This window comes from Opisthocomus hoazin, chromosome 13, assembly GCF_030867145.1.
Source record: "Opisthocomus hoazin isolate bOpiHoa1 chromosome 13, bOpiHoa1.hap1, whole genome shotgun sequence".
Taxonomy (NCBI): domain Eukaryota; kingdom Metazoa; phylum Chordata; class Aves; order Opisthocomiformes; family Opisthocomidae; genus Opisthocomus; species Opisthocomus hoazin.
Window position 1 is genome coordinate 14,290,618 of NC_134426.1, and position 12,766 is coordinate 14,303,383.

General features: G+C 40.3%; 1 protein-coding gene across 7 annotated transcripts in view; it reads left to right on the forward strand.

Annotated features, from left to right (window-relative positions):
- The window catches only part of CABIN1 (calcineurin binding protein 1), a 122,286-nt gene that overhangs the window by 20,252 nt on the left and 89,268 nt on the right, over nt 1-12,766 (forward strand). For 6 of the 7 annotated variants that reach the window (XM_075435086.1, XM_075435091.1, XM_075435089.1 and 3 more), the window contains 3 exons: nt 7,043-7,204; nt 10,086-10,292; nt 10,684-10,829. In XM_075435086.1, coding sequence (XP_075291201.1) covers nt 7,043-7,204; nt 10,086-10,292; nt 10,684-10,829 — 515 coding nt within the window. The remainder of the gene's footprint in view (nt 1-7,042; nt 7,205-10,085; nt 10,293-10,683; nt 10,830-12,766) is intronic. The other variant, XM_075435092.1, reaches the window with a different exon arrangement.

The following is a 12,766-nucleotide window of genomic DNA, read 5'->3' on the forward strand; positions in this document are numbered from 1 at the left end:
AAATAACAGACAAAACAGAAAACCTCATCTTTCCTGCTTATCTCTCAAATGTCGTGCCGGAAGTTGAGCTGTCTGTGTGGATGGAGCATGCTTCCTATCTCAATATTCCAGCAGTGACCATGGCTTTTGTCCCCCAGCCAGGAGGTAAGTTAGGCAGGACAGAAATGTCAAACTCTGGGCAAGAGGTGTGTGCCATCTCAGCAGTGCGTGCTGGTGGGTGTGCACTTCACGCTTTCAGACAGGAAAAAAAGGCAAGTGGGCTTAGCAGAGTTTGCTGGAGGAGCTGATAGCCCTGGTTCCCCACAAGCAGTGTGATCCCAGAAAGTAACCAAATCATAGCATGGAGAATGAGCCAGTTAATTCCCCAGAAATGAGTACAAAATACCTTGAGTGGAAAAATGCTGTTAAAGTGATAGCTGGTAATGTTGCATAGCTCTTCGTCCTGAGAGAGATGAGTTTCCTTGTATACCATGCCTTTATTTCCTCAGAGTTCAAGTATTTGATAAGGATTTTGCAGTTAAGCAGGTATAACACTAATAATTGATGATATTAGAAACAGAATTCTACTCAGTTATGCATAGGTGAGACGGACATGACATGACAATGTAAACTTTTGTCTTCTCCCATGTGCTGTTAATCAGCCTCAATTATATTCAGGTCTCCTTTTCTTTTTTCTCCCAGTTCAATAACACAGGGATGAAAGGGATTTAAAATAATGGACTGAAGGTGGAAAGGGAAAGGGAAGTACTTAGTGTCGTATGTAGCCACTGTAGATGTTTTCTGTTGAACAATGCTGAGTTCATCGTGAGTTCACTATAAGGTACAGTACCTCCGAAGATAAGCAAAATTTAGATACTGCTAAAGATAACCATCTTGTGCTTTGAAGGATAATCTAATAATTCATATGAAGTTAAAATGCAGAAAATACTTTTTTTGAAAGCTTTTGTAAAGCATTGCATAACTTACTTTGTTCATTGTAGAGTTTTTGATAGGTTTTTATTTTTGTTCCATTGTTCTCCAGAACACAAATGTTGCTAGTTCAGGATATAGAAAGAACTTGGGTGGAAGTGCTATTTGTGCGGAAAGTGGTGGAGTGATTATCCTAGACATACCTTGTGATGTTGTCAAAGATGTTAAATGTAAAAATGGATCTGGCAGAGATGTGGATAGTTGGTAGTAGGGATGTGGATAGCTGGCAGCAAAGCTGAGCAACTTAGTACATGGCATTATTTTTTTTACGAAAAATACTGTAACTGTTGCTTTCAGATGAAGCTTGAAGTGTTTTAAATTTGTATAAAGCAAAATTAAATTTTTGAGGACATTTTTCTATATTCACAGTCTGTGAGACCAAGCTTCAAGTATTAGCGATCTTAAAGTGGAAAAATCTGGGGGTAGTCTTTGCTTTTAAAAATACGTTGAAGGGTGATTTCTTCTCAGAAAGACAAGAAATAAACATTCTCACTTATGTTCAGTAATCAAAATGATATTCAAATATCTTAATTGTGAGAACTCTTATGGTAAAGAAAAGAAAAATTAAGAATAGTGAATGTAAGAATGACAACATATCTAAGTGTTAGAATAAAAGGTTATGTTCTCTGTTTGGAAGTCAGTTCTCTAAAATCTGGCAAGTCATGGAGTTGAACTCTTGAGTGTTGATATAAAATGGAAAATAAACCTGAGAACAGTTTATTTCCTATCATAATTCCCATTGTTCCATGGACTTACTTCACTGAGAAGAATAACTGTTTTCTTCTGGTTTTTCCCTTCTGTTCTGCTTCTTGCACTATTACTTTGTTTTGTTCCTAAGATTTGAAGGAGAAGTAGGAATAGCAAGTGGTCTGATAGTACTGTACATCATTCACAACGTGAAAAAACCCATAGTGTTACTTCTTTAAGATTGCTGCTAAAATAACCCAGAGGGATTCCATATTCATCTCGTCTTAGTGATTCTATATAAGTTGCTCACTTCACAGAACTGAATTTATCAAGTGTTATGTAAAGTTTACACATTTTCAATATAGGTAAATACTATTCAACACATAAAAAAGAGTATATTTAACTGTCAGCGAGGAGAAGTCAGTTTTTAATTTTGTAGTTAAACTCGGTTATTTCTTTCTTCCAAATCACAAGAGTGGAGATTTGCAGGCCATCGCCTGTTCTCAGTTACGCATCTGGAATGCTGTTGCTCACTCACAGACCCTGCGGTGTTACCCATGTTTGGTCGTGAACCTGTGATGTATTTGGCTGTTCTGCTGTTGATAAATTTGACTCATTTGATTTTACCTGCCTTGATTTTTATTGTTTTCATGTTAGTAATGATATATAACTTCAGATATACATACAGAGTTCATCTTGAACAAAGATGATGAGAATGAAGAGTTAGTTCAGTCCTTCCCTCCCTGTGTCTGAAGGCCGTTCGTTTCTCTGTTGTTCAGATAGGTGTGTTAGATTATCTAATATGCTTCAGAAATGGATGTCTAGGCAGTACTGCTGTAGCATTATCAGAAGAAAGGAGTTACCCACTCATTGTTGGCCTTGTTAAGATTATTCCATGAGGTCTAGTTGTTACTCTAGAAAATAAATTCCGCATGGTTGAAGGAGAATATTTCGATGTGTATTGCTGTTTCCTCGCTTTAGCTTAGAAACTGAAGTGTAGTCAGCTTTTCACAGTACTGGCAGTCGGGGATAGCCTGGCTGTTGGCAAAATCCAGATAATAGGGTACTGTGGCATTCACTGGGCAGTGCTGTACAGGGATATTTCAGTGGCACTTCACAGATTCGGCTTGACTTTATTGAGGTTTATTACCTTCAGCCGCGAGAAAATCATGATTAGTTCTGCGTAGAGCTACTCAGGAATCTCTCATTTTCCCTCTCAGTGCTCCCTAGAGCTTATTAGCCACAGCTCGGTGCCAGAGCTCATCTACCTCTGCATCTGAGCAGCAGCGTGTCCAGGACAGCGATTTAGACAGCCAGGAAGGATGGTGCAGAGAGCCTGAGGGCTTCTGCAGGAGTCAGCTCTCGCTGGTAGAGCTGGAGCTAATGAACAGTGTTTGAACTGAGGCTGATTCAGTGTAGGACTACTGGATTATCTCTGCATCCTACTCTCCTCATTCTCCCTGGTATTTGGAGCATGATGCTGATACACCTGAGCTGCCTCGGCATGGATCTGCCTCAGGTCCAGAGGGCTTATTAGCTCAGGCACTGTGGCTCATGCCAGCAGCCAGCCTGTTTCCAGGCTGGAGCTTGCCCTCAGACGCTGTGCTCCTAAGTGACGAATCTAAATCATGTCTGTATAGTGTGCCTGTATCCACAGCCTGCGGAGTCTGATAGTATGCTCTGTGAACCCAGATAAACTGCAGGTAACTGGCAGCTGTGAATGTATTTACAGCTAGATCTTTGCAAATGTCATCAGGTGCTTCGAACAAAATCTTCAATTTTCAGCCTCAGAATTGTCCACTCCTTAAACTAAAATATAATATGATATTATTGAGCACAAGAATTTATTTTTCAGAGACAAGAGAGTGTTGCAAGGGTAAGGAAAGACAAAGATAAAATGGCTTGAATTATTTGAAGGGAAAGGCAGCTTCAAGAACGTTAAACAAAGGTGTGTTTTATAGACTCGTGTGCAGTGATGACCTTGGGTTGGTGAACTGTCTGCTCAAGTACGTTGTATCACTTGTGGCTGAAGGTGGTGTGCAAGAGAAGATGTTAATATGTTGTTAAGTCCTTTAACAGAAGTCAAAGTCTGAATTATTAAGAACAATTCTGGGTTACTGCCAAGAATTTAAAAGCTGAATAAGAACACAGGAGATTATTTTGAACACTGTTCAAGTGAGAATTCTGTTACTGGTGTTTTGTTTGCAGCAGTAGGAATATTATGCTTTTGTTACAGTATCCTGTGATGCTTATATCTTCCTTTCAGCTTATTTATCTACACTTCTCATAAATTTCAAACATTGTTCACAAATGGTTACAGGAGAAGTAGTGGAAATAAGGTGTCTGCTGTGACTCAAAGATGATTGCTGTGACTCAGAATTTCATTGAAATGCCTTCTAAGAATTGTCTTTACTCTTATTTTTCATAGTTTTGGCTCTTAATAAATGATACCTTGTTCTTAGCACTGATCTTTTAAGCAGAAGAGAAATAACCTCTTATAGTTAATTCCAGCACTTATAGACAAGCTTCTCCCATGTAGAATGTCAGAATTTTGCCTTGTGGTGATGCGCACTGTTTGTAGTGTCAGGAAAGCCAATCATGATGAGAAGCTTCTTGTAGCATGCATTCAAATGACACGCAAATTCGTGAAGCGTTCCATTTTTTGTGGAAGAAAAGAAGGTTATCAGGAGTAGTCAGCATGGACTCACCAAGGGGAAATCATGCCTGACCAATCTGATAGCTTTCTACGATGACATGACTGGCTGGGTAGACGAAGGGAGAGCCGTGGATGTTGTCTACCTTGACTTCAGCAAGGCTTTCGATACAGTCTCCCATGATATCCTCCTAGGGAAGCTGAGGAAGTGTGGGCTGGATGAGTGGTCGGTGAAGTGGATAGAGAACTGGCTGAATGGCAGAACTCAGAGGGTTGTCATCAGCGGCGCTGAGTCTAGTTGGAGGCTGGTAACAAGTGGTGTCCCCCAGGGGTCAGTACTGGGCCCAGTCTTGTTTAACTTCTTCATCAATGTCCTGGATGAAGAGTTAGAATGTACCCTCAGCAAGTTTGCTGATGACACAAAACTGGGAGGAGTGGTAGATACACCAGAAGGCTGTGCTGCCATTCAGCGTGACCTGGATAGGCTGGAAAGCTGGGCAGAGAGGAACCTGATGAGGTTCAACAAGGGCAAGTGCAGGGTCCTGCACCTGGGGAGGAACAACCTCATGCACCAGTACAGGCTTGGGGTGGACCTGCTGGAGAGCAGCTCTGCGGAGAGGGACCTGGGTGTCCTGGTGGACGACAGGTTGACCATGAGCCAGCAGTGTGCCCTGGCTGCCAAGAAGGCCAATGGGATCCTGGGGTGCATTAGGAGGAGTGTGGCCAGCAGGACGAGGGAGGTTCTCCTTCCCCTCTACACTGCCCTGGTGAGGCCTCATCTGGAGTACTGTGTCCAGTTCTGGGCTCCCCAGTTCAAGAAAGATGAAGAGCTACTGGAGAGAGTCCAGCGGAGGGCTACAGGGATGGTGAGGGAACTGGAGCATCTCCCCTACGAGGAGAGGTTGAGGGAACTGGGCTTGTTCAGCCTGAAGAAGAGAAGGCTGCAAGGGGACCTTATAAATGCCTACAAATATCTGAAGGGTGGGTGTCAGGAGGATGGGGCCAAGCTCTTTTCAGTGGTGCCCAGTGACAGGACAAGGGGCAATGGGCACAAACTGAGGCACAGGAAGTTCCGTCTGAACCTGAGGAAGAACTTCTTCCCTCTGAGGGTGACGGAGCACTGGAACAGGCTGCTCAGGGAGATTGTGGAGTCTCCTTCTCTGGAGATATTCCAGACCCGCCTGGACAAGGTCCTGTGCAGCCTGCTGTAGGTGACCCTGTTTTGGCAGGGGGGTTGGACTAGATGACCCACAGAGGTCCCTTCCAACCCCTACTATTCTGTGATATTCTGTGATATTCTGTGATATGCATAAATAATTGAGTTAACAATCCTAGATGCTGAAGAATGGTAAATGGTGGTTAGCAGGCACCTGAAGTACTGTAAAAGTACAAATTGCAAACAGGTGAATGTTTTGCATTTTTAGTTTATGACTGCAAAATTTCAGTTGAGGGACTTCCTAAATTAACTAGTGTGTTGAGTAATGGGTGTGGCTGGTTTGGAGAAGTCAGATATTACTAAAGAAATAAATGAAAGTTGATGCTTTCTATCAGAGGAAAAACGTTAAATGAAATTACTTATCAGTTAACAGAACTCTCCTGGTAGTATACAGCTTCCTGAAATTTTAGAGGCAAATCACAGGGAGAACTTGGTATTTTTCAGTACCCTTCAGTCTCCCAAATGCCGATTACAGTAGAAGCATTTCTCTTCTACCACCTCAAATGAGTTTTCTTTAGACCTAACAGGTGTGCTTTGATACTGGGGATACACACGCGATGTATTATTGTTGGACGTATAAGATATCGTGAATGTAACTTATACATTTCATTTTTTAATTCAAATTTCATAGTGCAAGATGTGGAATTGATTCTTAAACCTCAGTGATTAAGTGTGTGTTTTGTTTTGTTTTTGAAATGAAGATCCAAAATCCCACTACGCAGATTATTCTTGGTGAACGTGTTCCTGTTCACTTTGCCTGGAATTTGTTCTTTTTTGGGTTGCTTTTTAACAAAGTTTAGTGAAAATTTTCAGAGTTACCTTTTGTCTTTTGGCATTCAGTTGCAGGTTTTTTCAATCAAAGTTTTAGAGCAATAGCATCCTCCAAAATATCCTACTGATGGGTACTTTTTCTTGTAATGTTGAAGTTAAAGATGGCAACTTGCTACAGTGTGTAGTGTTTAGGATCAATCAAGCCACTTTCCTTGGTGTGTAGCCATCTGTATACTATTCATACTGTACAATTCTGTATCCCTTTTGCCAGATTTCATTAGCTGTCCCTTCTTTTTCCACAAAGTCCTCTCCATCTCCCCTTTTCCATGCAGAGGAAATTGCTGTTTGTGAATTGGGGCAGAAATTTTTCTGTGCCTTTCCTTACTCACGGGGCTGACAAACTGTAGTGTTTATATTGGAAGAAGCAGCTTGGCGTGTAGTGGAACACTTTGAGTGATCCGAAGTCTGAAACATTAAGCTGATATCTAATCTCATTGATTAAAGATAAGAGTTCATGAATTAACACAGGAAAAAAAAAATAAAAGCACTTTACTGCAGTTATAGTGCCATTGAAATTACTTGTGTGAGACCAGTTTACAGAAATATGGGTAATATTTGATTGTAATTGGGGACAAATAGGTGTAGTTCCTTAACGTTGTTTTCATCATTTGCCTTCAGACAGCTAGGTAACTTAATGCGGTCTGCAGCTTGCAGATGACTTTTCATTGATATTTGTGGTGTTGTAGGTTCAGGTACTACAAAAAGAACTCGCAGCATCCACTTCTGAAGATACTCATCCATACAAAGAAGAGCTGGAAACAGCCTTGGAACAGTGTTTTTATTGTTTATATGGCTTCCCTAGCAAAAAAAGCAAAGCACGGTACCTAGAAGAACATTCAGTACAGCAGGTAAAATATGTATTATTTAATCTCAGTGGAATATCCTGAAGTGATGCAAGATACACCCTTGTTTGGTTTTAATGCAACTTAATAGATTTTGGAGAAAGGTTATTTTTATTTCCTTGTAAAATTTATATATTTTACATATTGTAGAAAATCAACACATTAAAAAATATGGATGCCTTTATGAATATACAGGGTCAGATAATTGAAATAAAATGCTAGTATAGTTTATTCACAGTAGTCTGCCATTTTGAAACTATTGACAAATTCATTTTATAGAGCCATGACTTTCCTGTTTTCAACGGAGAAGCGTGAGGAAAATTAGAGAGGAAAAAAGTCAGCTTGAGACAAGAAAACTTCAGCAGCGAACCTTGCAGTTTATGGAAGTGAATAATATCACTATTAAAAATTATGCAAGTAAATTATATTATAGCTTATTTTTAAATCTGTGATGGTAAATATCTGGTAGCTTTTTATGAGCAATGTGTGAAATTCAGTTGAGTTTGGGAGAAGAACAACTACAGAGTGCCTTGGGAAGAGGGTTGCAGTATTGAGGAAGGGACAGAAAAAGCAGGTCAACAATCCTCTGCCTTCAAATATCACTGATTTTGTTGAAAAACCTCAGATGATTTTTGCATTTACCAAATGCAAGTGATTATAGAATTATAAATGAAAAAGTTTCTTACAAGCAAAACAATTGTCAGGCTCCTTTGAACAGACCTTTTTGAATACACAAATACTGTTAATGTTATTACTCATTGAGTATTTGTGGATTCTGTCTCTTAAACTTACCGGTTAGACAATTAAGATAATGAGAAAATGGGAATAACTAAGAAAAAGGGAAGTATAAGTATATTATATTTGGGCAATTCTGGGTGAAAAAGTTCTTATGAAATCATTAACAAACTGATTTCTAGTAATGCAACTTCCCTGTTTTCAGTATGGAAGCAAAATTTAAGGAATAAGGTGAACAATAAAAGGAGAAAAACTTAGTCTAGCAGAAGAGAACTGTAAATTTTTGAACTTTTTTTTCCTGTTTTCAAGGAAGAAAAGTGAAGGTAAAATGAGGAATAAATTCTGAAAGTACCTTTCTGTAGATAGTTTGAAGATTTTTGAGTCTCAGTATTTTGTCCGATTCCTATTTCATTGTCAGAGAATCATAGAATGGTTTGGGTTGGAAGGGACCTTACAGACCACCTAGTTCCAACCTCCCCACCAGGGGCAGGGACACCTTCCACCAGAACAGGTTGCTCAGAGCCCTGTCCAACCTGGCCTTGAGCACTGCCAGGGATAGGGCAGTCACAGCTTCTCTGGGCAACCCCTGCCAGGGCCTCACCACCCTCAGAGTAAAGAATTTCCTTCTTATATCTAATCTAAATCTCCGCTCTTTCAGCTTGAAGCCATTACCCCTTGTCCTGTCACGCCATGCCCTTGCAAAAAGTCCCTCTCCAGCTCTTTTGTAGGCCCCTTCAGGTACTGGCAGGCTGCTCTAAGGTCTCCCTGGAGCCTGCTCTTCTGCAGGCTGAACAGCCCCAACTCTCCCAGCCTTTCCTCACAGCAGAGGGGTTCCAGCCCTCTGATCATTTTTGTGGCCTCCTCTGGCCCGGCTCCAACAGGTCCATGTCCTTCCTGTGCTGTGGGCTCCAGAGCTGGACGCAGGACTCCCAGAGAGGTCTCACCAGAGTGGAGCAGAGGGGAAGAATCCCTTCCCTCGCCCTGCTGCCCATGCTGCCTTGGTGCAGCCCAGGATACTGTTGGCCTTCTGGGCTGCGAGTGCACACTGCCGGGTCATGCTGGGCTTCTCATCAACCAACACCTCCAAGTCCTTCTCATTGGGGCTGCTCTCAATCCATTCTGTGCCCAGCCTGTATTTGTGCTTGCCATTGCCCTGACTCATGTGCAGGACCTCACACCTGGTCTTGTTAAACTTGATGAGGTTCACACAGGCCCACCTCTGAAGCCTGTCAAGGTCCCTGTGGATGGCATCTCTTCCCTCCAGCGTGTCAACCACCCCACACAGCTTAGTGTTGTTGGCAAACTTGGTGAGGGTGCACTCAATCCCACTGTCCATGTTCCCAATAAAGATGTTAAACAGCACGGGTCTCAATACCAACCCCTGAGGAACACCACTCATCGCTGGTCTCCACTTGGGCATCGAACCATTGACCGCAACTCTTTGAGTGCAACCATCCAGACAATTCCTTATCCACTGAGTGGTCCATCCATTGAATCCATGTCTCTCCAACTTAAAGACAAGGATGTCTTGCGGGACAGTGTCAAATGCTTTGCTCAGGTCCAGGTAGATGACATTGGTTGCTCTTCCCTTACCCACCAAAGCTGTAACCTCATCGTAGAAGGCCACCAAATTTGTCAGGCGTGATTTGCCCTTAGTGAAGCCATATTGGCTGTCACCAGTCACCTCCTTGATCTTGCCAGGTACAGAGGTGAGATGGACTGTATTGTAAGACTGACCGATTTATTTTTGATTACCTGAGTTTGAAATTGAAAGTGTAGAGCTTTTTTCCGCCATGTCTTACCCATGATCTCAGTGTCACTCAGTATACTTGCAATAGATTCTTCCTTTTAAACTACTTTTCTGAGCAACTCCTCTAAGCAAGTAAAATTACTTTATTTTTCATTGACATATACTAAGTTACAGCCCAATACCTTAGTCTTTTAAATCAGTTAGCAGTATGCTGTATTTGTGAGCTGCATAAATTAATTGTGCCTTTAGTTGTTCTGTTCTTGGGAGGTTTAATCTGTTTCCTGCTAGAGTAATATGTATTTTCTTATGAACTAGAAAAGCCATAGAAATTCATCATTAGCAGACTTCTGAATTTTGGAATTTGATATAATTTTTTCCCCTTTCATCTACCTCCCTCTTCAGGTCGATCTAACCTGGGAAGATGCTTTGTTCATGTTTGAATATTTTAAACCTAAAGCTCTACCAGAATTTGATAGTTACAAAACCAGTACTGTGTCTGCTGATTTGGCCAACCTTCTGAAGAAGACCGCTACAATTGTTCCTCGAACAGACAAGCCTATGCTGAGCCTAGATACTGTATCTGCCTATATTGAAGGAACATGCAGCAAGGTATAATTAATTGCTTTAAAAAAAAAACAACTGAAAGGAGTAAAAATTATTGTTATTTTTATGTTGACTTTGAGGTAGTTAGGGGAATGATTCATTCTGTGATGTTGGATTTCCTCAGGTAATTGCATTTAAATGAAATGACACCACTGAAGCTTTTAGTCTTGAAATGGCAAGATGTAATACTGATTAATATGGAGTCAGTATGAGATGTTCATTAGTGTTTGTAAGTGCTCTGTGTATCTGTGGAATGCTTTCACTGTCCTCACATTCAGTGTCTTCATATTCTGTGATGAAAAGGCTACTTTCACTACAAGGAAGAAGCAAGTGTGCAGCTCATTTAATAGGAATGTTTGATTTAATATGAACCTTTACTTTTTTTTTTTATGTTCAGGCACCATCTCTGCCCGATGGTGCAGACTATTCTCCACCAGTGGTGACTGAGTTGTACTATCTTCTGGCAGACTATCATTTCAAGAATAAGGAACAGTCTAAAGCCATTAAATTTTACATGCACGACATCTGCATTTGTCCAAACAGGTCAGTATTATTGAATCCCACTGCACATTATTATTCTTGCTTCTTTCAGTACTGAAAAGCAGACAACAAAAAAATTTTATTTTGGTTTCAGGGGTTAAAAACAAACAAACAAACAAACGCCTAAAAAAACCTGCCTGCAATCCATTATCGTAGGTTGATTGTTTTAGAGATGCCCTTAATTTTACAACCCAACAAACAAAACAAAATCCAAAACTTGGTTTTAAATATTTGATTGTTTTAAAATTAAACCAGGAAAATGAAACGGGGATGGAGGGGAAGCTAAATTAAAATAAAGAATAACTGGGAAGGGCAAGGACCAAATAAATATTTCTCTTCTACACCTTTTGTTCTTTGTTTTGGCATGTTCATACATGATCAGGAATGGAGAATGTCACTGTTTAATAGCATAGCTGTAGCACAAATAGCGTTCTTTGGTGGATTAACTGTTTAGGCTGACCTCTTTCTGAAAGTATTGATCTTGCTGCTGGAGAACTACTCAGAGAATACAAGCTCAAGTAAAGTATTTAAGTGATACTTAAGCTAAAACACCGTGTTTCTTCATCCTTTACAGCTTCCTGAAATACCACCAAGGTTGAGCTCTCTCTTCTTAAAAATAAAGCATGTTTTGAATAACAGGCTTCTACAATGAAATGAAATAATCTTTAAATTTACTGATTAAATACAGGGTTTGCATATTAGATGTTTGCTATCATTTTAATTCTCCTTGAAGTTGATACATCACGGTCAGTGACAGAAACCCTAGTTTGATAGATTTCAGACAAGAAAACTATTTCTAAATCCAGTCACATAACAGACAAACAGGAAGGTGAAGGCACAGAGTAATTTTATCTGTGAAATCTACAGAGGAAATAGCTGTAGTTTAATGTTATTGAATCTTCTAGTCTGGGAACTGTGACTATCAGATTGCTAAAACTTTTGTTTGAAGCCTGATAAAGAAATTACCAGCACCCACCACCTCCATTTTTCTGTGGTTTTGATATTTTTAAACCTGAGCTCATAAATAAATGAGTGGAATGCATTTTTACTTTAACGTGTGCCATTTTGTTGCTCAGAAGATGCTTTATGTGGTAGCATAGTATTTTTACCCCAGTAACATGCAATGTTACGTCTTCAAGTGTTTGTATTACATTTCCCCTTCCGTTCCCCTCAGGAATCTGATTGTTGAGGTCAGTGACCCAGAAAAGAGTTTGCAATTGAAATCAGTAAGAAATTACAAGCAAAAATGTGAGAACATTATGATTACGTCTTTGGTGTTAGAATCATGGTAAAACTGAAAAATTCCAAAGCTGTTGACCCCAGATGTTAATGTGAGAGTATGGAATATGGAAACTACTTGTCAGACTGTATTGCCAATGATCTGATAAACACAGGGCTAGATCCTGAACAGTCCCCTCCGTAAGCAATCCTTATTGTTCATCAGAATTTTCCTGCATGAATGCATTTTAGTTTTTGTGATTTTAATGTTGGAAAATGATGATGATCATAAAGACCATTCACAGTTCAGGTCAACAATACAAAATGTCATCATGGCTGTCAACTGGCCTGCAGAAATAAAGCGTGACAGTGTTTGGACAGAACAGCATGGTTACTGAGAAAAGAAATCAGTGGGAGTGCTGCCATTGGAAGTATAGATATATTATTTGAGCATGGCAAATAAACCTTGTTGTTTCATCTGTTTTTCATGTGTGACAGTTACTGGGGGCAGTGCTTTATTAGGAAACCATTTTTAATAAAATCAGTATGATTTAGGTTATAGAGCCTCTGTTCCACGAGGGGAGGAGGAGATGCAGAGATCTATTTTGAGAGAGCATGTGATTGAAGACAGAAAGCTGCGGATATAACAAAAGTAATCTTGTCTATGCCATTCAGTGTAATGTTTAGGGGGGAAATTGTTCATGTGTTATGTTCTTGCTTGC